General features: G+C 46.3%; 1 protein-coding gene across 4 annotated transcripts in view; it reads right to left on the reverse strand.

The window, feature by feature from the left end:
- The window catches only part of FAAP100 (FA core complex associated protein 100), a 73,495-nt gene that overhangs the window by 31,073 nt on the left and 15,463 nt on the right, over nt 1–26,959 (reverse strand). For all 4 annotated transcript variants that reach the window (XM_077253381.1, XM_077253380.1, XM_077253379.1 and 1 more), the window contains 3 exons: nt 13,718–13,836; nt 9,008–9,888; nt 8,316–8,469 (listed from right to left, as the gene is read on the reverse strand). In XM_077253381.1, the coding sequence (XP_077109496.1) occupies nt 8,316–8,469; nt 9,008–9,888; nt 13,718–13,791 (1,109 nt within the window). In that variant the 5' untranslated portion in view covers nt 13,792–13,836. The remainder of the gene's footprint in view (nt 1–8,315; nt 8,470–9,007; nt 9,889–13,717; nt 13,837–26,959) is intronic.

Consider the following 26,959-nt stretch of genomic DNA (forward strand, 5'->3'; position numbering starts at 1 on the left):
CATTTCATCCCAAACCTCGTCACAGTCTTCACCCCAACCCTAACCCTTCTCTTCAACCTGTTACTAACAACGGTGTTTTCCCCTCATGCTTTAAACATGCCTCTATCACACCCATCCTCAAAAGCCCTCTCTTGACCCATCCTCTTATCGAGCCATCGCCCCAGATCACCTCCTCTATGCCTCAAAACTACTGGAACAACACGTCCATGTTGAACTGTCCTCCCATCTCTCTTCTTGCTCCCTCTTCCACAGCTTACAATCTGGCTTCCGATCATATCACTCCACTGAAACTGCCTTAAGTAAAGTCACCAATGACCTATTAACCGCCAAAGCCAAGCGACACTACCCTGTCCTCCTCCTCCTGCACATGTCCTCTGCCTTTGACACAGTGAACCATTCCAAATTACTACAAACCCTCATCTCTTGGCATCACATACTTGGCCCTATCTTGGATCTCGTCATACCTAACAGACCAGACATTCAGCGTCTTCCACTCGCACATCACCTCGCCCCCTGTCGGAGTACCGCAAGGTTCAGTCCTAGGGCCCCTGCTCTTCTCCATTTACACCTTCGGCCTGGGACAGCTCATAGAATCTCATGGCTTTCAGTATCACCTCTATGCTGATGACACACAGATCTACCTCTCTGGACCAGATATCACCACCCTACTAACCAGAATCCCACAATGTCTGTCCATTATTTCATCCTTCTTCTCCACTAGATTTCTAAAACTTAATATGGGCAAAACAGAATTCATGCAACCTCCGATCCTCACAACAACTCCTTCTCGACACCCCTCTTATCTCTTCTTCCCACAATCGAATACAAGACTTCTCCCGCGCATCTCCCCTACTCTGGAACTCTCTACCCAAACACATCAGACTCTCGCCTAAAATGGAAACCTTCAAAAAGAACCTGAAGACCTACCTCTTCCGGCAAGCCTAAAACCTGCAGTAACCACCGATCGACCAAACCGATGCACGACCAGCTCTACCCTCACCTACTGTACACTCACCGGTCCCTTGTAGATTGTGAGCCCTTGTGGGCAGGGTCCTGTCTCCTCCTGTACCAGTAGTGACTTGTATTGTTTAAGATTACTGTACTTGTTTTTATTATGTATACCCCTCCTCACATGTACAGCGCCATGGAATAAATGGCGCTATAATAATAAATAATAATAGTTGGTAAATGATGAGGTCTGAACAGGACATGTGATTAACCCCTTAGTGACAGAGCCAATTTGGTACTTAATGACCGAGCCAATTTTTACAATTCTGACCAGTGTCACTTTATGAGGTTATAACTCTGGAACGCTTTATCGGATCCCGCTGATTCTGAGATTGTTTTTTCGTGACATGTTGTACTTCAAGTTAGTGGTAACATTTCTTCGATATTACTTGTGATTATTTATGAAAAAAATGGAAATATGGCGAAAATTTTTAAAATTTTGCAATTTTCAAACTTTGTATTTTTATGCCCTTAAATCAGAGAGATATGTCACAAAAAATAGTTAATAAATAACATTTCTCACATGTCTACTTTACATCAGCACAATTTTGGAAACAATTTTTTTTTTTGTTAGGGAGTTATAAGGGTTAAAAGTTGACCAGCAATTTCTCATTTTTACAACACCATGTTTTTTTTAGGGACCACATCACATTTGAAGTCATTTTGAGGCATCTATATGATAGAAAATAACCAAGTGTGACACCATTCTAAAAACTGCACCCCTCAAGCTGCTCAAAACCACATTCAAGAAGTTTATTAACCCTTTACGTACTTCACAGGAACTAAAACAATGTGGAAGAAAAAAATGAACATTTTACTTTTTTTTGCAAACATTTTACTTCAGAACCATTTATTTTAATTTTCACAAGTGTAAAAACAGAAATTTAACCACAAATTTTGTTGTGCAATTTTTCCTGAGTACACCGATACCCCATATGTGGAGGTAAACCACTGTTTGGGCGCACCGCAGAGCTTGGAAGTGAAGGAGCACCGTTTGACTGTTTCAATGCAGAATTGGCTGGAATTGAGATCGGACGCCATGTCGCGTTTGGAGAGCCCCTAATGTGCCTAAACAGTGGAAACCGCCCACAAGTGACACCATTTTGGAAACTAGACCCCCCAAGGAACTTATCTAGATGTGTGGTGAGCACTTTGAACCCCCAAGTGCTTCACAGAAGTTTATAACGTAGAGCCGTGAAAATAAAAAACCGCATTTGTTTTCACAAAAATGATTTTTTCGCCCACAAATTCTTATTTTCACAAGGGTAACAGGAGAAATTAGACCACAAAAGTTGTTGTGCAATTTCTCCTGAGTACGTCGATACCCCATATGTGGAGGTAAACCACTGTTTGGGCGCACCGCAGAGCTTGGAATTGAAGGAGCACCGTTTGACTTTTTCAATGCAGAATTGGCTGGAATTGAGATCGGATGCCATGTCGCGTTTGGAGAGTCCCTGATGTGCCTAAACAGTGGAAAACCCCCACAAGTGATACCATTTTGGAAACTAGACCCCTTAAGGAACTTATCTAGATGTGTGGTGAGCACTTTGAACCCCCAAGTGCTTCACAGAAGTTTATAACGTAGAGCCGTGAAAATAAAAAATCTCATTTTTTCTACAAAAATGATCTTTTTGCCCCCAAATTTTTATTTTCACAAGGGTAACAGGAGAAATTAGACCACAAAAGTTGTTGTGCAATTTCTCCTGAGTACGTCGATACCCCATATATGGGGGTAAACCACTGTTTGGGCGCACCGCAGAGCTTGGAAGAGAAGGAGTGTCGTTTTACTTTTTCAATGTAGAATTGGCTGGAATTGAGATCGGACGCCATGTCACGTTTGGAGAGCCGCTGATGTGCCTAAACAGTAGAGACCCCCCACATATGACACCATTTTGGAAACTAGACCCCTTAAGGAACTTATCTAGATGTGTGGTGAGCACTTTAAACCCCCAGGTGCTTCACAGAAGTTTATAACGTAGAGCCGTGAAAATAAAAAAATCGCATTTTTTCTACAAAAATGATCTTTTTGCCTCCAAATTTTTATTTTACCAATGGTAACAGAAGAAAATGGACCCCAGAAGCTGTTGTACAATTTGTCTTGAGTACGCCGACACCCTATATGTGGGGGTAAACCACTGTTTGGGCGCATGGCTGAGCTCGGAAGCAAAGGAGCGCCATTTGACTTTTCAATGCAAAATTGACTGGAATTGAGATCGGACGCCATGTCGCGTTTGGAGAGCCCCTGATGTGCCTAAACAGCAGAAACCCTCCAAAAGTGACCCCATTTTGGAAACTAGACCCCCCATGGAACTTATCTAGATGTGTAGTGAGAACTTTGAATGCCCAAGTGCATCACAGAAGTTTATAATGCAGAGTCGTGAAAATAAAAAATATATATTTTTTAACAATAAAGATTTTTTAGCCCCCAAGTTTTTATTTTCACAAGGGTAACAAGAGAAATTGGACCCCAAAAGTTGTTGTCCAATTTGTCCTGAGTATGCTGGTACCCCATATGTGGGGGTAAACCACTGTTTGGGCGCACGGCAGAGCTCGGAAGGGAAGGAGTGCCATTTTGGAATGCAGACTTTGATAGAATTGTCTGCGGGCGTTATGTTGCGTTTGCAGACCCCTAATGTACCTAAACAGTAGAAACCCCCAACAAGTGACCCCATTTTGGAAAATAGACCCCCCAAGGAACTTATCTAGATATGTGGTGAGAACTTTGAATGCCCAAGTGCTTCACAGAAGTTTATAATGCAGAGTAGTGAAAATAAAAAATATTTTTTTTCCCACAAAAAATATTTTTTTAGCCCCCAAATTTTTATTTTCACAAGGGTAACAAGAGAAATTGGACCCCAAAAGTTGTTGTCCAATTTGTCCTGAGTATGCTGGTACCCCATATGTGGGGGTAAACCACTGTTTGGGCGCACGGCAGAGCTCGGAAGGGAAGGAGTGCCATTTTGGAATGCAGACTTTGATAGAATTGTCTGCGGGCGTTATGTTGCGTTTGCAGACCCCTAATGTACCTAAACAGTAGAAACCCCCAACAAGTGACCCCATTTTGGAAAATAGACCCCCCAAGGAACTTATCTAGATATGTGGTGAGAACTTTGAATGCCCAAGTGCTTCACAAAAGTTTATAATGCAGAGTAGTGAAAATAAAAAATATTTTTTTTCCCACAAAAAAGATTTTTTTAGCCCCCAAATTTTTATTTTCACAAGGGTAACAAGAGAAATTGGACCCCAAAAGTTGTTGTCCAATTTGTCCTGAGTATGCTGGTACCCCATATGTGGGGGTAAACCACTGTTTGGGCGCACGGCAGAGCTCGGAAGGGAAGGAGCGCCATTTTGGAATGCAGACTTTGATAGAATTGTCTGCGGGCGTTATGTTGCGTTTGCAGACCCCTAATGTACCTAAACAGTAGAAACCCCCACAAGTGACCACATTTTGGAAACTAGACCCCCTAAGGAACTTATCTAGATATGTGGTGAGAACTTTGAAAGCTCAAGTGCTTCACAGAAATTTATAATGCAGAGTAGTGAAAATAAAAAAATATATTTTTTTCCAACAAAAAAGATTTTTAGCCCCCAAGTTTTTATTTTCACAAGGGTAACAGGAGAAATTGGACCCCAAAAGTTGTTGTCCAATTTATCCCGAGTACGCTGATGCCCCATATGTGGGGGTAAACCACTGTTTGGGCGCACGGCAGAGCTCAGAAGGGAGGGAGTACCATTTGACTTTTTTAGCGCAAAATTGGCTGTCGTGTTTGGAGACCCCCTGATGTACCTAAACAGTGGAAACCCCCAAATTATAACTCCAATCCTAACTCCAACACACCCTAACCCTAATCTCAACCCGATCCATAATCCTAATCACAACCCTAACGATAATCACAACCCTAACCCCAAAACAGCCCTAATCTCAACCCTAACCATAACCCTAATCAAAACCCTAAATCCAACACACCCCTAACCCTAATCCCAACCCTAACCCTAATCCCAACCCTAATCCCAAACGTAACACTAATCCCAACCCTAATCCAAACGCTAACCCTAATCCCAACTCTAACCCTAACTTTAGCCCCAACCCTAACTTTAGCCCCAACCCTAACCATAACTTTAGCCCCCGTCGTCACAAAAAAAGTTCAATGTAACCTTTTTTTTGTACGTCGCGTCCGCCATTTCCGCGGATGCGTGGCCGTAACTCTGCCCCCTCCTCCCCAGGACATAGACTGGGCAGCGGATGCGTTGAAAAACTGCATCCGCTGCCCACGTTGTGCACAATTTTCACAACGTGCGTCGGTACATCGGGCCGACGCATTGCGACCGCCCCGTACCGACGCAAGTGTGAAAGAAGCCTAAGGCTACTTTCACACTAGCGTCGTACTCGGCCCATCGCAGTGTGTCGGGCCGACGTACCGACGCTAGCGTTGTAAGCGCCGCACAACGGGTGCAGCGGATGCTGTTTTTTCAACGCATCCGCTGCCCCATTGTGAGGTGCGGGGAGGCGGGGGCGGAGTTCCGGCCACGCATGCGCGGTCGGAAATGGCGGACACGTCGCACAAAAAAGTTACACGCAGTTTTTTTTGTGTCGACGGTCCGCCGAAGCACGACGCATCCGTCGCACGACGGATGCGACATGTGGCAATCCGTCGCTAATGCAAGCCAATGGAGAAAAAACGCATCCTGCAAGCACTTTTGCAGGATGCGTTTTTTCTCCAACGACGCATTGCGACGGAAGCCAAAAAACGCTAGTGTGAAAGTAGCCTAACTCTAACCCTAGCCCTAAATTTAGCCCCAACCCTAACTCTAACCCTAACCCTAACTCTAACCCTAACCCTAACCCTAACCCTAATTTTAGCCCCAACTTGTCTTCTCCTGCCGGCCGGCAGATGGCAGCAGATGGCGGGCGCACTGCGCATGCGCCCGCCATGATGAAAAAGCCGGCTGGCAGGAGAAGACAGAAGAGGACCCAGGGACCCCGGGTGAGTATGATAGGGTCCCCGAATCCCCCTATTTCTCTGTCCTCTGATGTGCGATCACATCAGAGGACAGAGAAATAACTGATCGCTTTTTTTTTTTTTTTTTGCGGTCGCCGGTAAACTGTTAATTACCGGCGATCGCAAAGCAGGGGTCGGTGCAAACCGACCCCGATCATGTTCTTTGGGGTCTCGGCTACCCCCGGCAGCCGAGACCCCAAGGAACATCCGGGTGCCGGGCGGCGGGCGCACTGCGCGTGCGCCCGCCATTTTTTCCCGGAAAAAAGATGGCGGCGCCCATGGGGAGACACGAGGAGCACCGGGGGAGGTAGGTAAGTATTGGGGGGCTATTGGGGGCCATCGGGGACCACATTTCTCTGTCCTCCGATGTGCGATCACATCGGAGGACAGAGAAATTAAACGGCAAATCGCGTTTTTTTTTTTTTTTGTTGCGACCGCCGGTAAACGGTTAATTACCGGCAATCGCAACTCGGGGGTCGGTAAAAACCCCCCGAATCATGTTCTCTGGGGTCTCGGCTACCCTCGGCAACCGAGACCCCAGAGAAAATCCGACTCTGGGGGGCGCTATTCACTTTTTCCACAGCGCCGTTAATTAACGGCGCTGTGGATTAAGTACCCTTAGCGGCCGCCGTTAAAAGGCGTATCGGCGGTCGTTAAGGGGTTAATGTATGATGGCTGAAGACCCCCACCAGTCACCACCCTAAGGTACCAAGCCCCTGTTGTGGAAGTCATGTGTGTGTACTATTGCTCCATTCATTGCTTTTGGCACTGACTGAGATAGCAATGTGCTGCACCCTGATAAAGGTTTTCCGTGGGTTAAACCATTTCAGGTCGATTTCACACATCCCACAATCACAGACTGCGATGTCCGAGCAGGTGTATATCAGGCAGTCGACTTTAGGTCAGGAGACATGTGGCCAGTCTGTATTGGACAATAAATGACAGACACGTGAAATCAGCCCAAGATTAACTACAAGGTACTAAATATTCATTATTCACAAACTTTAAAGGGAAGGTGCCACCAGTTTTCTTGTAGTTTGTTTTTTTGTGAAATTAAGCTTAAAATAGTAAATAAAATGTACTAATGCAATGTTTGCACGGTTTGCAAACATTTCTATATGAAAAATATTATATATTTTCTTACAAATATATATATTGACCACTAGGGGGAGCATTTTCCGTTTTAGACCTCAAGCAGCGTAAGACTTACCAGCTTTACTGTTAGCTGGAAAATTGGGGCAGTAACTGCTGACATCAGCATTTCCCTCCCCTTTTGGGTGGTCTAATATCCCTGGGGCAGAATGAAGAGCAGCATCACAGGGCAGAGCCATTTTGTGTGTGACTGCCCTGTGATCTGCTATCACCAGCAGTTACTGCATCAGAAACACAGTTAGTTTATGTGGTGTGTATGGAGCAGCATTGTCTGTGCAGAGCTGTCTGTGACTCATCCCTCAGTAAGATAAGAAGGAGCTCCAGGTCTGCAGTGAATGGCCAGGCATTGTGGAGGGAGGGGAGAGATACATTGTATGGCTGAGAGGTGTCAGGTGTCATCTCTCTCTGCAGGCTGGGAATGCAGCTTAATGGAGTGAATGGAGCTCCTGTGATAGAGAGTAAGTGGAGCTGGGCAGAGAGCACTGGGCTATAATAAAATGGCTGCTAGTCACACCTACAGCAGTGAGTTGTGCAGCCCACAGAGGCGTGCCCAGCTCACTGCTAACGCCTCTCCAATGTTAAAGATAGGGTCAGCGCCCGTCTATTATCTCCTATATCCATGGGGTGCTGTAAAATGACACTGTTAGTGTCGTAATCTGCTGTGAAACTAAGATGTCAACCCCCAGTTCCTTCTTTAAACACATATAACACACGAAATCTGTTTCACATGCATTTAAAACTTGGTTATAGTAGCATGTTATGCTACATTACAGTGATTTATTAATGATCTACAAACGCGGTACCTTACCTTTAAGCATAGAGGATACAGACTTCAGCACGAGCCATATGGGTAAGAATCTCAACGCGTTTCTGGAGAGTAAGCTCCCTTGGTCATGATTAAGGGAGCTTAGTCTCCAGAAACGCGTTGAGATTCTTACCCATATGGCTCGTGCTGAAGTCTGTATCCTCTATGCTTAAAGTTTGTGAATAAAGAAAACTCTTTTTCACGGATTCGGTGAAGCTGGACATTCTCTTCTTTTTTGGATTCTATACGCCTGGACACAGCAGGTCCGTGCTCCTGAAGATTGGTTTATGCATCACGGGTGAGTTAGTTTATATTCCTTCTTACTAAATATTCATGCAACCCCCTCCCACCTTTCAGATACCGAGCCAATTCCTGACAACAGCTCTTTGATCTTCTGTCCTGTGTTCGCTCTGCTCCATCCATGCTGATGATCTTTGGTTTCTTTCTGATTTAACTTACAAAGCATAAGACGTCCCTTCTTAGACAAAGCAATCAGCTGAGTATCTTTCAAGAAAAAAAAAAAAAGAAAGTATATTATTTAGACAGCCTTGATCCTGCCTGGCTCACACTGCCGATCGGCTATTTTCAGAAGCCGTGCTATTCTAGCTCTGATCACTCTTTACATCTGGTAGCAACGGAGTTGAAAACAGCTGATCGGCAGAAGTGCCGGTCCAATAATTTGATACTGATTGCCTATCCTGAGGATAGGTCATCAATACAAGAAGTTACCCTTTTAATGCATCAAATGTAAAAAAAAGCAACTTGCAACAAATGGTAGCCTAATTCTGCAGTCATATTCTCTGCAAATATCTGTCTGCGGATGATAAAACTGCACCGCAGTCATGCACTAGTGCTAGAACTCCACATACATGTCTTCTCACAATCCAGATCCACGATTGCACGGCACAGATAAGGGGAACCTGATGTAAATTTATCTGAAGCTCAAGATACCCTCATAGTAATTCCCCTCCGCAACATACAAGGCATGCAAAGTAACTTAGTCAAGGTTTTACTGAAAACAGAATTTAATCTGTTAACTCACCATCCAAGGAGGACATCTGTGATAACGCCGCTATCATAGGTATATTGTGACGGAGAGATGACACGGTGGCGCATGTAGTCCTGGTTTCTGCTTTCTTCTCCGGATGACATAAAGTTACATAGATGAGATCGCTAGCTGTGCAGCAGAAGACACCAGACGTGGAGTAGAAAGTGCCGCTCACGGGGGCGAGTAATGTGTGATCCTTGTAGGTACAGGAGATGTCATCTGGATTTTCACCACTTGTCATGGACACTATAAGACCCTTCTGGCCAACAACTAGTAAACAGTCGCAGGCTCTGTTTTCTGCAGACTGCTGCTCGGTATCAGGGTCCATCCTTATGGCACCGATAGAAACGACAGATTGCTCCAAATGATAAAGAAGTTTTGATCCACCAAGATTAGCATTTTGATTTGTGGATGGATGTACACCAGTGCTTTTCAATGGAAAGCAAACTACCTGACCATCTGGGAACCCACAGAGAATGATGGGAGATTCCAGCAAAGCAACATCAACGCCAAAAAGCTTTGTGAATAAAGCAGCGTCCAGTGCAAATTCACATGGCGCATCGGCTCTTATTGCTTTATCTTTCCTCACAGAAACACAGCAGAGGACGGGCTGCAGATCACCGCTGCTAGCACCATATCTGGGGGAAAACTCTACTTCTCTAGATGGCATTGTTAAGGAGTCTTTAAGGTTTGGTGATTCCCAAGGATACACTCTGATCTTCCATTTTTCCTGCTGAGCTACTGCAACAATAAGGAACTTACTGGCCACGGTGAAGGAGCAGAGCGCTGGATCTAGAAGAAGGTCAAACGCGGAGCCTATTTGGTATATGGTTATATCTCCTTTATCCATGGCAGAGCTTGGTTCCCTCAATAATCTGAAATTAAAAAATGCAATGGAGTTCAGCAAGATCACAAACAGGACATAATTAAAAACAAATGTTACAAGGAAAATCAGAAGCCATTAAGGGTCGCTTTTCTAGTGTGTGTAAATGTCAATGTATCCAAAGGGAATGAATATAGAATATCATCAAAGTTGTCTTCTCTAGTGCTTTGTTATTTCTTTGCGGCACCTCATTGGTATAGTGTTTTTAACCATGTTAATATACTTTTCTTTTTTCTGTGTTTACATAATGGTAACTTTAGTAGTTATATCTGTCATATGAGTAGTTGTATACACATCTGTATTTTCGTGTGAACTACTGTCTGCTCTATATACCTTTGCATTGAATTTGCTATAGTGCTAATAAGGAATTAAAGAGATATTATATTGTCCCGCATATGATTATCAGATTAATCCCCGATTGTGAATTGCTTTTTGCGTTTAAGGTATGTACCTCCGTATGTCTAGATCCTGATGAGGTTTATTTGTTAAATATTGGGATCATGTATATTTTGATATGATGTATAATATGATAGGTAGTGTTTCATACTGGTAGGATAGGTTAAAATGCATAGGTATTGGTGTATTTATGTACCCGCGCCCATTGCGGACACAGTGTGGACTAGTTGTTCATTAGTCCATGCGGTGTCTGTGGGATGCGAAAATATATGATTCATTTAATCTTTGAATATTTAGGCTAAGTGCACACGTCGCAGAATTGTCGCGGAAATTTCCGCGTCAATTCTGCAACTCCTGCCGCGGGTATATCGCATGAAGGATTGGCATGCATATTCCTACTAAAAACTAGCGTTTTGCAAGCATAATTAGCCTGCAGAATGCTAGCGTTTTCCAAGCGATCTGTAGCATCGCTTGGAAAACTGATTGACAGGTTGGTCACACTTGTCAAATATCGTGTTTGACAAGTGTGACCAACTTTTTACTATTGATCCTGCCTATGCAGCATCAATAGTAAAAGATATAATGTTAAAAATAATTAAAAAATTTTTTTTAAAAAAATGGTTATACTCACCTTCTGACGTCCCGATCTCCTCAGCGGCTTCCGTTCCTATAGATGCTTTGTGTGCACGACCTGCGATGACGTCACGGTCACGTGACCGCGACGTCATCGCAGGTCCTTCACACAAAGCATACATGGGAACGGAAGCGGCCGCGTGCACCGCTGAGAGGCGGGAAGACTCCGGGGCCATCAGAAGGTGAGTATATCACTATTTTTTATTTTAACAATTATATGGTGCCCAGTCTCCTCTCCTCCACCCTGGGTACCAACCGCACATGATCTGCTTACTTCTCGCATGGTGGGCATAGGCCCATGCGGGAAGTAACCAGATCAATGCATTCCTAGGTGTGCGGAATCCCCGCGATTCCGCAAATTTAATGAACATGCTGCGTTTTTTTCTGGAATGCAATTCCGCTCAGGAAAACAACGCAGCATGTGCACAAAAAATGCGGATTGCATTCTATTAAATAGGATGCTTAATGTGAGCGTTTTTTTCACGGTTTTTATAGCGAAAAACAGCTAAAAATCTGCTACGTGTGCACACAGCCTAAATGTGCACGTTGTGCTTATGTTTCTTGCCATCTCTGTATATATATAGGGGTTAATGTTTACGAGTATATTTTAATACTTTTTCTATATGTACCTTTATCTTTTTTTATTATGAGCCCCTAGGTGGGATTGGATACTTATATTGTCCTATCTGTGTCTGAGTTGTGGAATATGCGCAGAGGAAACAGATGCACAAGTAATGAATGAGGACCTCTGACATGCGCGTTGGCTTCTCTGAGCCTCTGGCTGTGCGAGCGCTGGATGAAGACCTGAGACATGCGCATTGCTGCTCTGAAACTGCGCGGATATTATCTGGCTCTGGACATGCGAAGTTGTGATGTTATTCCAGACGGCATACGAGTGGACTGGACCTGCGCAATGATGCGCATTGCATGCTGGAACGATGCGGTCACATGATATGAGGCTTAACAATTTGATTGGACTGCGTCTACCATGGAGACACTGAGGGGGGTGGCTATCGCCTTAGTAACCACGAATGCTGCGTACTGTGTGTTTACATTTTTGTAGCGGGGAGTTTGATATGTTGTTTCAAGCTGGGATATGGATATAAGAGCGATCAGGGTTAGTGGATCTATGTTAGATTAGATGATGTTATGACTGCTACTCTTATTGAATTGTTTTTTATGTTGTTATATATGTATACGTGTTCTTATGTGTTTTTCTATTGTTGTGCTGTATCCCTATTGGTGTTTGGTCAATTAGGGGGTGGTACTAAGGGTATATAATGGTGGTTGGAATGTTATGTACTGTGCTTGATAAAGGTTTTCTGACCGAAACGTCGCCGCAGGAGGCAGAATAAAATGTCAGCTATCTTTTTCACTGTCCATTGTGGCGCCGTCTTTTTGATTCTTTTTGGATTTGGATTTGCATCTGGGATGGACCCCCTGGTGTTGACGTGTGCCCATATGCCCATAGAGGCTGTATGTTTGGAGGGTGCGGTTTGACTCCTTTTTTGGATTTTTGTAAATGTCACTAGTTATGACATGAACTAAGAAAGGTTAATCCTTCTCCTACACAGGAGATTTATCATCCCCATACACACTAGATTAACATATAAATAAACGGGTTCAGACGAAAGTCTGATGTGTATAAGGACCCAAGACAGGTAATGTTATGGGAAAAAGTTATCTGTCATGTCTGATTTCAGACGGCTGATGCTTCTTTTTCTCTAGAAGATAATCCACAGAGCGAGCTGGAAGAGCGAGCGCTCCTGTGTAAGAGAGACCGGTGAGATAGCTTCCAAGCGAACGATGAAACAACAGATATCTAAACGGTGTGGGGGAATAACAGTGGTCAAGGAGAATGAGAGTGAAACTTACTTAGGGAGATCACTAATGTCCTCCTGTATCACAGACATGCAGACATCTTATAATTAGGAATATATAAAATGCGCAGCAAAAACTCCAAAAGGAGAAAACTTCCTCTACGTCTGTTAACTTAAGATTCAAGCTCCCATAATAAAAAATAAAACAAAAAAATAATGAAAAGTCTGAATTAAATGGGTTATCTAAAATAACTGCACACAGCAACAATACATTTAAAATATTTCTAGCTTCTAGTTCCCAGCAGACCCAGTGACCCGTCCCTGATACCTCCGCTTACATTGGAACACTGCTGGCCTCAGCCGTTTCAAAGTTAGGCTACTTTCACACATCAGGTTTTCAGTGTCAGGCTAAATCCGGCGAATGTTGGAAAAACTGGATCTGGCGCAGATTGTGAAAAACTGATGCGACGGATCCGTTTTTTTGACGGATCCGACTAGCATATCTAGATTATTGGATAAAAAAAATTTGGAGCATGCTCAGTTTAAAAAACCGGATCAGGCTGCCGGATCCGCCTTTTTCCGGATCCGGCACCTTCCGGCTCCCATTCTAGCAAACAGCTGGAAGCGCTGGATCCGGCGCTTCAGGCTTTTTCGCCGGAGACAAAAAACGTTGCTATGGAAGTTTTTTTAAGAAACCGGAAGCGGCAGATTTGCCGGCTCCGGCGAAAACCGGACGAAACGCAATGTCATCCACTGCAATCCGGCACTAATACAAGTCTATGGGAAAAAAACCTGATCCGGCGGCAACATTTGCCTGATCCGTTTTTTTTTTAAATTAGCCGGATTTAGCCTGACACTGAAAACCTGATGTGTGAAAGTAGCCTTAGATAAAAGGGTAAAAAACACCGGACTAGGGACATGCATTGGGTAGGACATGCATAGGACAGCACTGATTTCAATTTTTCAGCTCACCTTCCATGCTCATCCCACTCCAGAAGGTACAGTCCATTCTGGGCACACAGGGCATACAGCTGGTGACGGCCCATAGAAACGTCTATGTGCCAAACGTTAGTGGGAAATAAATAGGCAGCCTGGAAAATATGGACATTATAGGATTTAGTTACAGTAATACCTGATAAAAAGCTCTCAAACTGTTTAATGTATACAGCTATAAGCAAACCCTATGTGTCTCAATATTACTGTATGAAAACAAACCCTGTGTGGTCTGATCCTGCAGTTGTGTGTTATCTTTTGATTTTGGTTATGGAAAAAGAAAAAATGGGTAAATGGAGCAACTAAGACATAAATGAAGCATCTGACATCACAGGGTTCCTATGTAGCTCTCAACCATCCGTACAGAAGCCGAAGGCACAAAGGTAAGGTTCTATTCACACATGGTGATTTTTTCTGCAGACAAGCTGCATTTTACAGTACCAGAAAAACCACTGAGATTTCTGCAACCTAATGCACACGCAATTTTTTTTTCCTGTTTGAATATGAGAATGACGAGGTTGTTGTTTGCGAATAAATTCTTTCAGCGTTTTTGCAGTGCTTTTTAACAATTGAAAGTAATGAGAAACTGCAAAAAGGCAGCATAACATTTATCCTACGTTTTTGCAGCATTTTTTACTAACTTTATTACCATCTACTAATAATCGTCTAATTCTGTCTGTTTGTCTGTAATGGAAATCCCGCGTCACTGATTGGTCGCGCCAGCCGCCCGCGACCAATCAGTGACAGGCGCAGTCTGGCTGCGAATTGAAGCGGGATTTGAACCACGCTTCGCTGGTTGATTGGTCGCGGCCGGCCGCGACCATTCAGCGATATTGGTGAACAATTTAAACCCGGAAAATCCTTTGTATTCATTGCATTATTCTTAAATCTTCATAAATAAACTACATACACATTCTAGAATACCCGATGCATTAGAATCGGGCCACCATCTAGCGTACTATAAACAAATTACACCTTGTAATCTGCACCTAAAAAATGAAACAAATAGATGCGTTTTATATGCAATGTTTATAGTGCCAAGAGTGAAGGATTTGGCCTTATTAATTTATCCAAGAAAACAACAGGCAGCAACAGATTGGTCATCTTAGTAATTAAATACAGATGTGCAGGTAATTGTCAACTACCGGCTTCTCCTTGGAAGGCAGGGCTCTCCCCCTGCTATTAGGGGGCACATGACGGGTCCTGTCTGCAATTCCTTCTTCCTGTGACGTCCTAACAGAGTGGTTCCTCCTCTTTCACATTACACAGTCGACGGGGCGTCAATGCCAACTTCATGCTGTTTGAAAGCCGGGTCTTGGCTGCTTAACACAGCAAAAGCCGAGAGCAGCCAGATTTACAGTAGATATGTAAGTGCATGCGAAGTGCTGAAAAAGGAAGCCTTCTAGTGACAGTGACACCCAACGTGGGCACTGGGGATTACAAATTTTAATGTCTACTGCTCATACGCCCACATTCCTAATGAAAATCCGAGTGAGGGAGTCATACCATGTGTGGGGGCTGGAAAGGGAGTATTACTCTGTGTGTAGGCACTGTGCGGACCTTGAATACTGTATGATGGGGATGTGGTAGCATCCAGATGGAGGTGTTGACATCATACTGTATGGTGGGATATGTGGTAGCATCATAATGTATGGGGGGGGGGGGGGGGGAGAGAGATCATACTGCATGGAGGGGATGTGGGGTCATTATAATGTAGGGTGGGTGATGTGGAGGCATTATGAGGTATAAAGGTGATACACTGTATGGGGAGGATGTAGTGGCATCATGCTCTATAGAGGGATCTGTGTAAAAGCTGTAGCGGCACTGCACATGGGCAGGCAGAGAAGGAGCAGATCAGGTAATCAGGTATCCTAGTGTAAAATAATATACAGTAACATGTAACAAGTGTAACTTTACGACTGCAATGGACACAGTGTATGGCACTTGTGTGGCACTGGTAAGAACGAAGAGGACAAGACCCATGATGACTTCTCTGACACTGATCCAGCACTGAAATAGTGGGTGGCCTCATAAAGCAGTAGAAAATGAAGGTGGCATGTGCAAGTAGAGAGAAATACAGGCAGGTGGGTGCTAGCATTGGCTGTGATGATAATAATAAGTTTGTTCAGAAAAAAAGCAAAGTAACTAGCCTAACCAAGAAGAGGAGAATGTAAACAGCCGACATGGAGAAACTGAACCGAAAAAAACAGAGGCAGTAAAAGTAGAAACAAAAAGGTAGGGGAAAAAAACAGGATTTTTTGGTTGCTTACTGTAAAATCTGTTTCTCAGAGCCTTCATTGGGGGATACAGGAACCATGGGTGTATGCTGCTGCCACTAGGAGGCTGACACTATGCATAAAAAAAAAAAGTTAGCTCCTCCACTGCAGTGTACACCCCACCGACTGGCATTATGAACTTCAGTTAAGGTACCGTCACACTAAGCAACGTCGCAGCGATATAGCCAGCGATCCGTGACGTTGCAGCGTCCTAGGTAGCGATATCGCTGTGTTTGACACGCAGCAGCGATCTGGATCCCACTGTGATGTCGCTGGTCGCTGCTGGAAGGTCTGAACTTTATTTGGTCGCTAGGTCGCCGTGTATCGTTGTGTTTGACAGCAAAAGCAATGATACCAGCGATATTTTACACTGGTAACCAGGGTAAACATCGGGTTACTAAGCGCAGGGCCGCGCTTAGTAACCCGATGTTTACCCTGGTTACCAGCGTAAAATGTAAAAAAAACAAACAGTACATACTTACATGCGTCCCCCGGCGTCCGCTTCCCACACTGACTGAGCGCCGTAAAGTGAAAGTGAAAGCACACGTCACCGCTGTGCCCTGCTACTGCCGGCGCTCAGTCAGTGCAGGAAGCGGACGCCGGGGGACGCATGTAAGTATGTACTGTTTGTTTTTTTTACATTTTACGCTGGTAACCAGGGTAAACATCGGGTTACTAAGCGCGGCCCTGCGCTTAGCAACCCGATGTTTACCCTGGTTACCCGGGGACCTCGGCATCGTTGGTCGCTGGAGAGCGGTCTGTGTGACAGCTCTCCAGCGACCAAACAGCGACGCTGCAGCGATCGGCATCGCTGTCGCTATCGCTGCAGCGTCGCTTAGTGTGACGGTACCCTTAGTGAGAAAGCAGTAGGAGAAGAAAAAAACAATATGGTTGAGATAACATAACCACAAACATGAGAACTGTAAATATGAGAACAGTCAGAACACAGAACAACAGAAACTGAATAATATGGGAGGGTGCTGTGTTCCCCAATGAAGGCTCCAAAAAACAGATTTTACGGTAAGCAACCAAAAAATCCTGTTTTCTCTATCGCTTCATTGGGGGACACAGGAACCATGGGACGTCCCAAAGCAGTCCCTGGGGTGGGAAAAACAGACTTCCATCAGGTCAGAGGACTCACCACTGCCGCCTGCAAGATCCTTCTGCCTAGGCTGGCATCCGCCGAAGCGTAGGTATGAACCTTGTAAAATTTGGCGAACGGATGGAAGACCAGGTTGCCGCATGGCAAAGCTGTAGGGCGGAAGCCCTGTGGTGCACCGCCCAGGAGGCGCCGACTGCCCAGGTAGAGTGAGCCTTAATCCCAGGAGGGGGCACTCTGTTCCTGACCCGGTAAGCCTCCAAAATTGCCGTTCTGATCCAGCGAGCAATAGTCGCCTTGGAAGCTGGCAGGCCTCTACGTGTGCCATCAGGAATGAGAAAAAGAGAGTCCGTCATCCGGAAAGAGGCCGTTCTAGCCAGGTAGATCCTCACCGCCCAGACGAGGTCCAGCTTGTTCAACGATCGCTCCAGAGGATGAGTCGGAGCTGGACAAAAGGAAGGTAAGACAATGTCCTCGTTGAGCTGGAAGGTGGAAACCACCTTAGGCAGGAAGGAAGGAAGGCCTCAAGACCACCTTGTCCTGGTGAATAACCAGGAAAGGAGGTCGGCAAGAAAGGGCCACCAACTCGGAAACGTGCCAGATAGAGGTGATGGCCACAAGAAAGGCCACCTTCCAAGATAAGACTGACAGGGAAACCTCCCTGAGAGGCTCTAAGGGGGGACCCCTCAGCACCTCCAGCACAAGATAGAGATCCCATGAATCCACAGGCACCCTGTATGGAGGGACAGCATGAGCTACTCCCTGAAGGAAAGTCTTGACCTGTGGCCGAGAAGATAATGTTTTCTGGAAGAGGATGGACAGCACAGAAACCTGGCCCTTTAGGGAATTAAGGGCAAGGCCCGCATCCAGTCCTGCCTGAAGGAAGGCCAAAATGGAAGGAAGGGAAAAGGACATAGGTGAAACGTGGTTGGACTCGCACCAACGGAAGTAAGCCTTCCAGGTACGATAGTAGATCCTGGAAGACGAAGGCTTCCTAGCCTGGATCATAGTATGAATCACCCGATCCGAAAGGCCTGACGCTCTTAGAACTGCGGTCTGAACAGCCACGCCATTAAACTGAGCGACCGAGAATTCGGGTGGCAGATCGGACCCTGAGACAGCAGATCGGGTCTGTCTGGAAGCCACCAGGGGGCGTCCGCGAGAAGATTGACGATCTCTGCGAACCAAGATCTCCTGGGCCAATCTGGGGCAATCAGAATGACCGGCACCCCTTCCGCCTTGATCTTTTTCAACAGCTTGGGAAGCAAGGGCAGGGGTGGAAACAGATAGGGGAGCACGAACTGCGACCAAGAAATGGCCAAAGTGTCAACGCCCTCTGCGAGAGGATCGCGGGACCTGGAGACGAACCGAGGGACCTTCCTGTTAATTCTAGACGCGGTGAGGTCCACATCCGGAGTCCCCCATCGAAGACAAATCTGAAGGAAGACCTCCTGATGAAGGACCATTCCCCTGCCGCGAGCCCCTCGCGGCTGAGAAAGTCGGCGGCCCAATTGTCCATGCCGGGGATATGCACCGCGGATATCACCGGGACCGTTGCCTCTGCCCAAAGGAGGATCTTGGATACCTCGGCCAAGGCCAGAGAACTCCGAGTCCCCCCCTGGTGGTTGACATATGCCACTGCTGTGGCACTGTCCGTCTGGATCTGAATTGGCAGATCCCTGAGAATCTTTTCCCAGTGAAGGACAGAAAGATGGCCCGAATGTCGAGGACATTGATCGGCAGGGATGACTCCTGCGTTGACCAACGACCCTGAACAGTCAGGTGACGAAACACCGCACCCCAGCCGAGCAGGCTGGCGTCCGTCGTCACCTGCCAGTGAACTGGAAGGAAGGACCTGCCCTGGGAGACGAGAAGTGACGTCAGCCACCAGTTGAGGGACCTTTTGACCCAAGGAGAAAGCCGAATCGGACGATCCAGGAAGAAGACAGACCTGTCTTACTGTGATAGAATAGCCTGATGAAGAGGTCTTGAGTGAAATTGGGTGAAGGGAATCGCTTCCAATGTGGCAACCATCCTCCCCAGAACCTTCATGGCCGATCGGAAGAAGGGAAGCCGAGGACCCTGGAGCAGGCGAACCTCCTGGCGAAGGATGGATCTCTTGTCTTCGGGAAGGAAGACTCTGGCCTGACGAGTGTCGAAGAGCATGCCCAGAAAAACGAGGCGCTGAGAGGGAACAAGACAGGATTTCTTCCTGTTGACAAGCAACCCAGAACGGGCTACAGTGTCGAGGACAATGGACAGACTTTATTGAGCCTGAGAAAAGGACGGAGTCTTGATGAGGATGTTGTCGAGGTACGGAAAAAGTACCAGGCCCCTGACCCTGAAGATGGCTATCAGCGCTGCCATGATCTTCGTGAAAACTCTGGGAGCGGTCGCGAGACCAAACGGCAGGGCGACGAACTGAAAATGCTCCTGAAGTACTGCAAAACGCAGGAATTGGTGATGTCCGGGGAATATCGGGACATGGAGGTAGGCGTCCTGGATGTCTATGGAGCACAGAAACTCCTGAGCCTCCATGGAAGCAATTACTAAACGAAGGGATTCCATCCTGAAGTGTCTGAGACGAACCCTCTTGTTCAGCAATTTCAGATCCAGAATGGGACGAAACTTGCCATCATTTTCGGTACGACAAAAAGATTCGAATAGAACCCTGTGAACCGTTTTCTGGGACGGGAACGATTACCCCAGATTTGAGGAGAGAAGCGATGGCTGCAAAGAAACCAGGAACTAGAGCAGGATCTGTTGGAGGTCGGGATTTGAAGAAGCGATCCCGCGGCCGTGAAACAAACTCTATTTTGTATCCCGAGGATACAACTTCCCTGACCCATGTGTCCTCTACTGAGGAGATCCAGACGTCTCTGAAGAAGAGGAGATGACCGCCCAGCCTGGGAAGTGGGCTGGGGGTCTTGTCTTGAGTCATGCTGAGGTGGACCTTCCAGACCTAGAGGATCTACCTTGGGAGTAGCGAGGACGCCAGGAAGCAGTGGGTCTAAAGGATACCTTCTTCTTCTCTTGACGTGCCTGTGGCCTCTGCTGTTGGGAAAAGGAATCTGACGACGCGAAAAGACGAAAGGGCCGAAAGGACCGAAATTGCCGCCTAGGAAGAGGGCGGCGAGGTTTAGACTGGGGAAGAAGGGAACTTGTGCCCACCGGTGGCATCCTTAATGATTTGGTCCAGCTTAGAACCAAAGAGACGTGAACCCTGAAAAGGCAGGCTGGTACGGGACTTTTTTGAAGACAAATCCGCCTGCCAGGCCTTGAGCCAAACGGTCCGACAGATGGCCACAGCATTGCTGGACGCCTGAGCCGCACAAGACGCGGCATCCAGGGAAGCGGAGGTAGTCACCCGCATGGGAAATCTGGTTGGCAAGCTCTGCCAGCTGTCCAGATGGGGCCCTGTCCAGGATGCCCTGACGGAGTTGTTTGGCCCATTCGGAAATGGATCTTGAAACCCAAGTGGAAGCAAAGGCCGGGCAAAGAGTAGACGCAGCCGCTTCGAAGGCTGACTTCGCAAAGGATTCAACGACTATCGTTAGAATCTTTCAGAGATGCTCCGCCGGATAACGGAAGGACCGTGTTGGTGGACAGCCTGGAAACTGGAGGATCCACCGAAGGAGGAGCAGTCCAATTAGCGGTGAGCTCCGGAGAAAAAGGATACAAAACGCCAAGGCGCTCTCTGAAAGTGTCTGGTCAGATTCTCTTTCTCTGGTCAGGTTCTCCTTGAATTCAGGGTGAGGAGCAAAAAACTTGGAAGGTGGTTTAGACCGTCTAAACGAAATCACCTGACCTGCGGGTTCCGTAGAGGAGTCTTTGATGCCATAGGTCTGATTTATCGCTCCAATGAGGTTCTGAACCGTATCCCTCATGTTAGAGATTTGGTTCGGGTCCAGCTCCGAAATATCCTCCAAAGGCGCATCTGAGAATGCCTCGCCTGACTCAGGGGAGGAGGACCGGGGGGAAGCCGACCGTAGAGAAGGGCCGTGGGGCGAGATGGAACGGGAAGAGGCCTCAGACCGGCGTTCCTGTCTGGATCTTTTGCGGCCTATATTGGAAGTCTCAGACGGAACTTCCTGCGACCCGCTGGCTGCTGTGGAAGTCTGCAGGGGCAGCCGATCGAGCACGGACACAAGGGTCTGGGACACCCGTATGAGATCCGCTACCGATTGTGACAGAGAGGAGGCCCAGCCTGGGGTGGGGACTCCGCTCTCAGGCGGAACAGCAGGGGGGTCCTGGGTGGTGGGCATAATGGGGTTGCTGCAGGCCTGACAGAGGGGAGAGGACTGACCTGAGGGAAGTTTGCAGCTACAAGACAAACACGCAAAGTGTTTGACTAAGGCAGAGGAAGAAATAGGAGGACGAGAGCGACCTCCCTTAGAATTAGACATGACGAACGGGTCCCTGACGAATGCCAGAAGGTTAGGGGACAGGAGGGCAGAGGAGAGTGTCAGGCTGCAGTGCAGAGCTACTCACAGCAGACGAATCGGTGTCCAGAAGGAAGGCTGCACGGTTTGGATGATGATCCTCGGGAACGCAGTCAGGGAAGGCTACTGGGGCACACTCGTGACCGGAGCTTGGTGAAGGCCTGAAGGGACAGCTCGACCGCTGTTCCCCTGAATCAGGGGCTCCAAGATGGCGCCGGTGGGCAGGACTCGAAGTCGGGCGGGAGAAAAGCCCGCCCAAGAGAAAAGGGGAAGTGGGCGGAGGCGCGGCCGGAAGTAGGCCCGGGCCTAAATTAGAGGTCGGTGACCGCCGGAGAGGACCGCGGCGCTGAATAAATGAGCAGTGCGGTGGGATCGGTCTTCTGAGCACGCTTGTGTGCTAGGGGTCTTGGTCCTGCTGTCGGATCTATGAGGATACGGGGTGGCAGTACACGCCGTACTCATAGTCCGTATTGTGGGATTACAATTGTGACCGTTCACACTGTATCCCTCCGGAACCTGAATGAGAACGACGCACATTGAGGTAGATAAGGGTCTAATAAAAGACCCGTGTCCACCTCCTACTGACACTAAGGGTACTGTCACACAGTGCCATTTTGATCGCTACGACGGCACGATCCGTGACGTCGCAGCGATCGTATGATTATCGCTCCAGCGTCGTAGACTGCGGTCACACGTTGTAATCACGGCGCTGGAGCGATGCCGAAGTCCCCGGGTAACCAGGGTAAACATCGGGTTACTAAGCGCAGGGCCGCGCTTAGTAACCCGATGTTTACCCTGGTTACCAGCGTAAACGTAAAAAAAACAAACCGTACATACTCACATTCCGGTGTCTGTCCCCCGGCGTTCTGCTTCTCTCCACTGTGTAAGCAGCATAGCCGGAAAGCAGAGCGGTGACGTCAGACGTCACCGCTGTGCTCGCTTTCCGGCTGGCAGGCGCTCACAGTGCAGAGAAGCTGAGACGCCGGACAGACACCGGAATGTGAGTATGTACTGTTTGGTTTTTTTTACTTTTACGCTGGTAACCACGGTAAACATCGGGTTACTAAGCGCGGCCCTGCGCTTAGTTACCCGATGTTTACCCTGGTTACAAGCGAACACATCGCTGGATCGCTGTCACACACAACGATCCAGCGATGTCAGCGGGAGATCCAGCGACGAAAGAAAGTTCCATACGATCTGCTACGACGTACGATTCTCAGCAGGATCCCTGATCGCTGCTGCGTGTCAGACACAGCGATATCGTATGGATATCGCTGGAACGTCACGGATCGTACGGTCGTAGCGATCAAAGTGTGACTGTGTGACGGTACCCTAAGCTAAACTGAAGTTCATAATGCCAGTTGGTGGGGTGTACACTGCAGAGGAGGAGCTAAGTTTTTTATGCATAGTGTCAGCCTCCTAGTGGCAGCAGCATACACCCATGGTTCCTGTGTACCCCAATGAGGAGATAGAGAAATTGGGAGACTTTTTCATTAGAAATCAAGAGCAGATTAGCTTGTAAAAATTATTGAGTTCAGAGAAGGAAAACCTCTAAAAATCTATTAACAAATGCTATCAAATGTTCCTTAAAGGCTGCTAAAGGAAGGCTGGGGCTGAGCTTCTGGGCTGCCGTATCTCGGGACACAGGGCTGGATCCCACAAGCCTATGCAGCCACTCTTAAATTTAGGGATCATACTCACTTGCGAGAAACTTGGATGAGTCTCGCACAGCAATACCCGGCCCTGCACCTGGCACAGAGGAGCGAAGCGTGCGGCTCCATGTATTCCTATGCGGCCGCACGCTCCAATCTGAGTGCCGGCAGCAGCGCCGGGTATTAACCCCTTCACCCCCAAGGGTGGTTTGCACGTTAATGACCGGGCCAATTTTTACAATTCTGACCACTGTCCCTTTAGGAGGTTATAACTCTGGAACGCTTCAACGGATCTTGGCGATTCTGACATTGTTTTCTTGTGACATATTGTACTTCATGATAGTGGTAAAATTTCTTCGATATAACTTGCGTTTATTTGTGAAAAAAACGGAAATTTGGCGAAAATTTTGAAAATTTTGCAATTTTCCAACTTTGAATTTTTATGCCCTTAAATCACAGACATATGTCACGCAAAATACTTAATAAGTAACATTTCCCACATGTCTACTTTACATCAGCACAATTTTGGAACCAAAATTTTTTTTTGTTAGGGAGTTATAAGGGTTAAAAGTTGACCAGAAATTTCTCATTTTTACAACACCATTTTTTTTTAGGGACCACATCTCATTTGAAGTCATTTTGAGGGGTCTGTATGATAGAAAATACCCAAGTGTGACACCATTCTAAAAACTGCACCCCTCAAGGTGCTCAAAACCACACTCAAGAAGTTTATTAACCCTTCAGGTGTTTCACAGGAATTTTTGGAATGTTTAAATAAAAATGAACATTTAATTTTTTTTCACACAAAATTTATTTCAGCTCCAATTTGTTTTATTTTACCAAGGGTAACAGGAGAAAATAGACTGCAAAAGTTGTTGTACAATTTGTCCTGAGTACGCTGATACCCCATATGTGGGTGTAAACCATTGTTTGGGCGCATGGCAGAGCTTGGAAGGGAAGGAGCGCCATTTGACTTTTCAATGCAAAATTTACTGGAATTGAGATGGGACGCCATGTTGCGTTTGGAGAGCCCCTGATGTGCCTAAACATTGAAACCCCCTACAAGTGACACCATTTTGGAAAGTAGACCCCCTAAGGAACTTATCTAGATGTGTGGTGAGCACTTTGACCCACCAAGTGCTTCACAGAAGTTTATAATGCAGAGCCGTAAAAATAAAAAATCATATTTTTTCACAAAAATGATCTTTTCGCCCCCAATTTTTTATTTTCCCAAGGGTAAGAGAAGAAATTGGTCCCCAAAAAATGTTGTGCAATTTGTCCTGAGTACGCAGATACCCCATATGTTGGTGTAAACCACTGTTTGGGCGCATGGCAGAGCTCGGAAGTGAAGGAGCGCCATTTGACTTTTCAATGCAAAATTTACTGGAATTGAGATGGGACGCCATGTTGCGTTTGGAGAGCCCCTGATGTGCCTAAACATTGAAACCTCCTACAAGTGACACCATTTTGGAAAGTAGACCCCCTAAGGAACTTATCTAGATGTGTGGTGAGCACTTTGACCCACCAAGTGCTTCACAGAAGTTTATAATGCAGAGCCGTAAAAATAAAAAATCATATTTTTTCACAAAAATGATCTTTTCGCCCCCAATTTTTTATTTTCCCAAGGGTAAGAGAAGAAATTGGTCCCCAAAAAATGTTGTGCAATTTGTCCTGAGTACGCAGATACCCCATATGTTGGGGTAAACCACTGTTTGGGCGCATGGCAGAGCTTGGAAGGGAAGGAGCGCCATTTGACTTTTCAATGCAAAATTGACTGGAATTGAGATGGGACGCCATGTTGCGTTTGGAGAGCCCCTGATGTGCCTAAACATTGAAACCCCCCACAAATGACACCATTTTGGAAATTAGACCCCCTAAGGAACTTATCTAGATGTGTGGTGAGCACTTTGACCCACCAAGTGCTTCACAGAAGTTTATAATGCAGAGCCGTAAAAATAAAAAATCATATTTTTTCACAAAAATGATCTTTTCGCCCCCAATTTTTTATTTTCCCAAGGGTAAGAGAAGAAATTGGTCCCCAAAAAATGTTGTGCAATTTGTCCTGAGTACGCAGATACCCCATATGTTGGGGTAAACCACTGTTTGGGCGCATGGCAGAGCTTGGAAGGGAAGGAGCGCCATTTGACTTTTCAATGCAAAATTGACTGGAATTGAGATGGGACGCCATGTTGCGTTTGGAGAGCCCCTGATGTGCCTAAACATTGAAACCCCCCACAAATGACACCATTTTGGAAATTAGACCCCCTAAGGAACTTATCTAGATGTGTTTTGAGAGCTTTGCACCCCCAAGTGTTTCACTACAGATTATAACGCAGAGCCGTGAAAATAAAAATTCTTTTTTTTTTTCACAAAAATGATTTTTTAGCCCCCAGCTTTTGTATTTTTACAAGAGTAACAGAATAAACTGGACCCCAAACGTTGTTGTCCAATTTGTCCTGAGTACGCTGATACCCCATATATGGAGGGTAACCACTGTTTGGGCGCATGACAGAGCTCGGAAGGGAAGGAGCGCCATTTGGAATGCAGACTTAAATGGATTGGTCTGCAGGCGTCACGTTGCATTTGCAGAGCCCCTGATGTACCCAAACAGTACAAACCCCCCACAAGTGACCCCATATTGGAAACTAGACCTCCCAAGGAACTTATCTAGATGTGTTGTGAGAACTTTGAACCCCCAAGTGTTTCACTACAGTTTGTAACGCAAAGCCGTGAAAATAAAAATTCTTTTTTTTTTCACAAAAATGATTTTTTAGCCCCCAGCTTTGTATTTTTACAAGGGTAACAGAATAAATTGGACCCTACAAGTTGTTGTCCAATTTGTCCTGAGTACGCTGATACCCCCTATGTGGGGGGTAACCACTGTTTGGGCACATGACAGAGCTCGGAAGGGAAGGAGCGCCATTTGGAATGCAGACTTAAATGGATTGGTCTGCAGGCGTCACGTTGCATTTGCAGAGCCCCTGATGTACCCAAACAGTACAAACCCCCCACAAGTGACCCCATATTGGAAACTAGACCTCCCAAGGAACTTATCTAGATGTGTTGTGAGAACTTTGAACCCCCAAGTGTTTCACTACAGTTTACAACGCAGAGCCGTGAAAATAAAACATATTTTTTTCCCACAAAAATGATTTTTAGCCCCCCAAATTTTTATTTTCCCAAGGATAACAAGAGAACTTGGACCGCAGAAGTTGTTGTTCAATTTGTCCCGAGTACGCTGATAACCCATATGTTGGGGTAAACCCCTTTTTGGACGCACGGGAGAGCTCGGAAGGGAAGGAGCACTGTTTTACTTTTTCAACGCAGAATTGGCTGGAATTGAGATCGGACGCCATGTCGCGTTTGGAGAGCCCCTGATGTGCCTGGACAGTGGAAACTCCCCAATTCTACCTGAAACCCTAACCCAAACACACCCCTAACCCTAATCCCAACGGTAACCCTAACCCTACCCCTAACCTCACCTCTAACCGTTTAATGAACATTTTCTGACAGTCATAAGTGCCACGTATTTAAGTGCCACGTATTTAAGTGCCACATATTTAAGTGCCACGTATTTAAGTGCCACGTGTTTCAGTGCCACGTGTTTCAGTGCCACGTGTTTCAGTGCCACGATATTTCAGTGCCACGTATTTCAGTGCCACGTACTATAAATACTATAACTATGTGGTTATACGTGGCACTGAAATATCGTGGCACGTAAATACGTGGCACTTAAGTACGTGGCACTTAAG

The sequence above is a fragment of the Ranitomeya variabilis genome, chromosome 4, assembly GCF_051348905.1.
Source record: "Ranitomeya variabilis isolate aRanVar5 chromosome 4, aRanVar5.hap1, whole genome shotgun sequence".
NCBI classification, from domain to species: Eukaryota; Metazoa; Chordata; class Amphibia; order Anura; family Dendrobatidae; genus Ranitomeya; species Ranitomeya variabilis.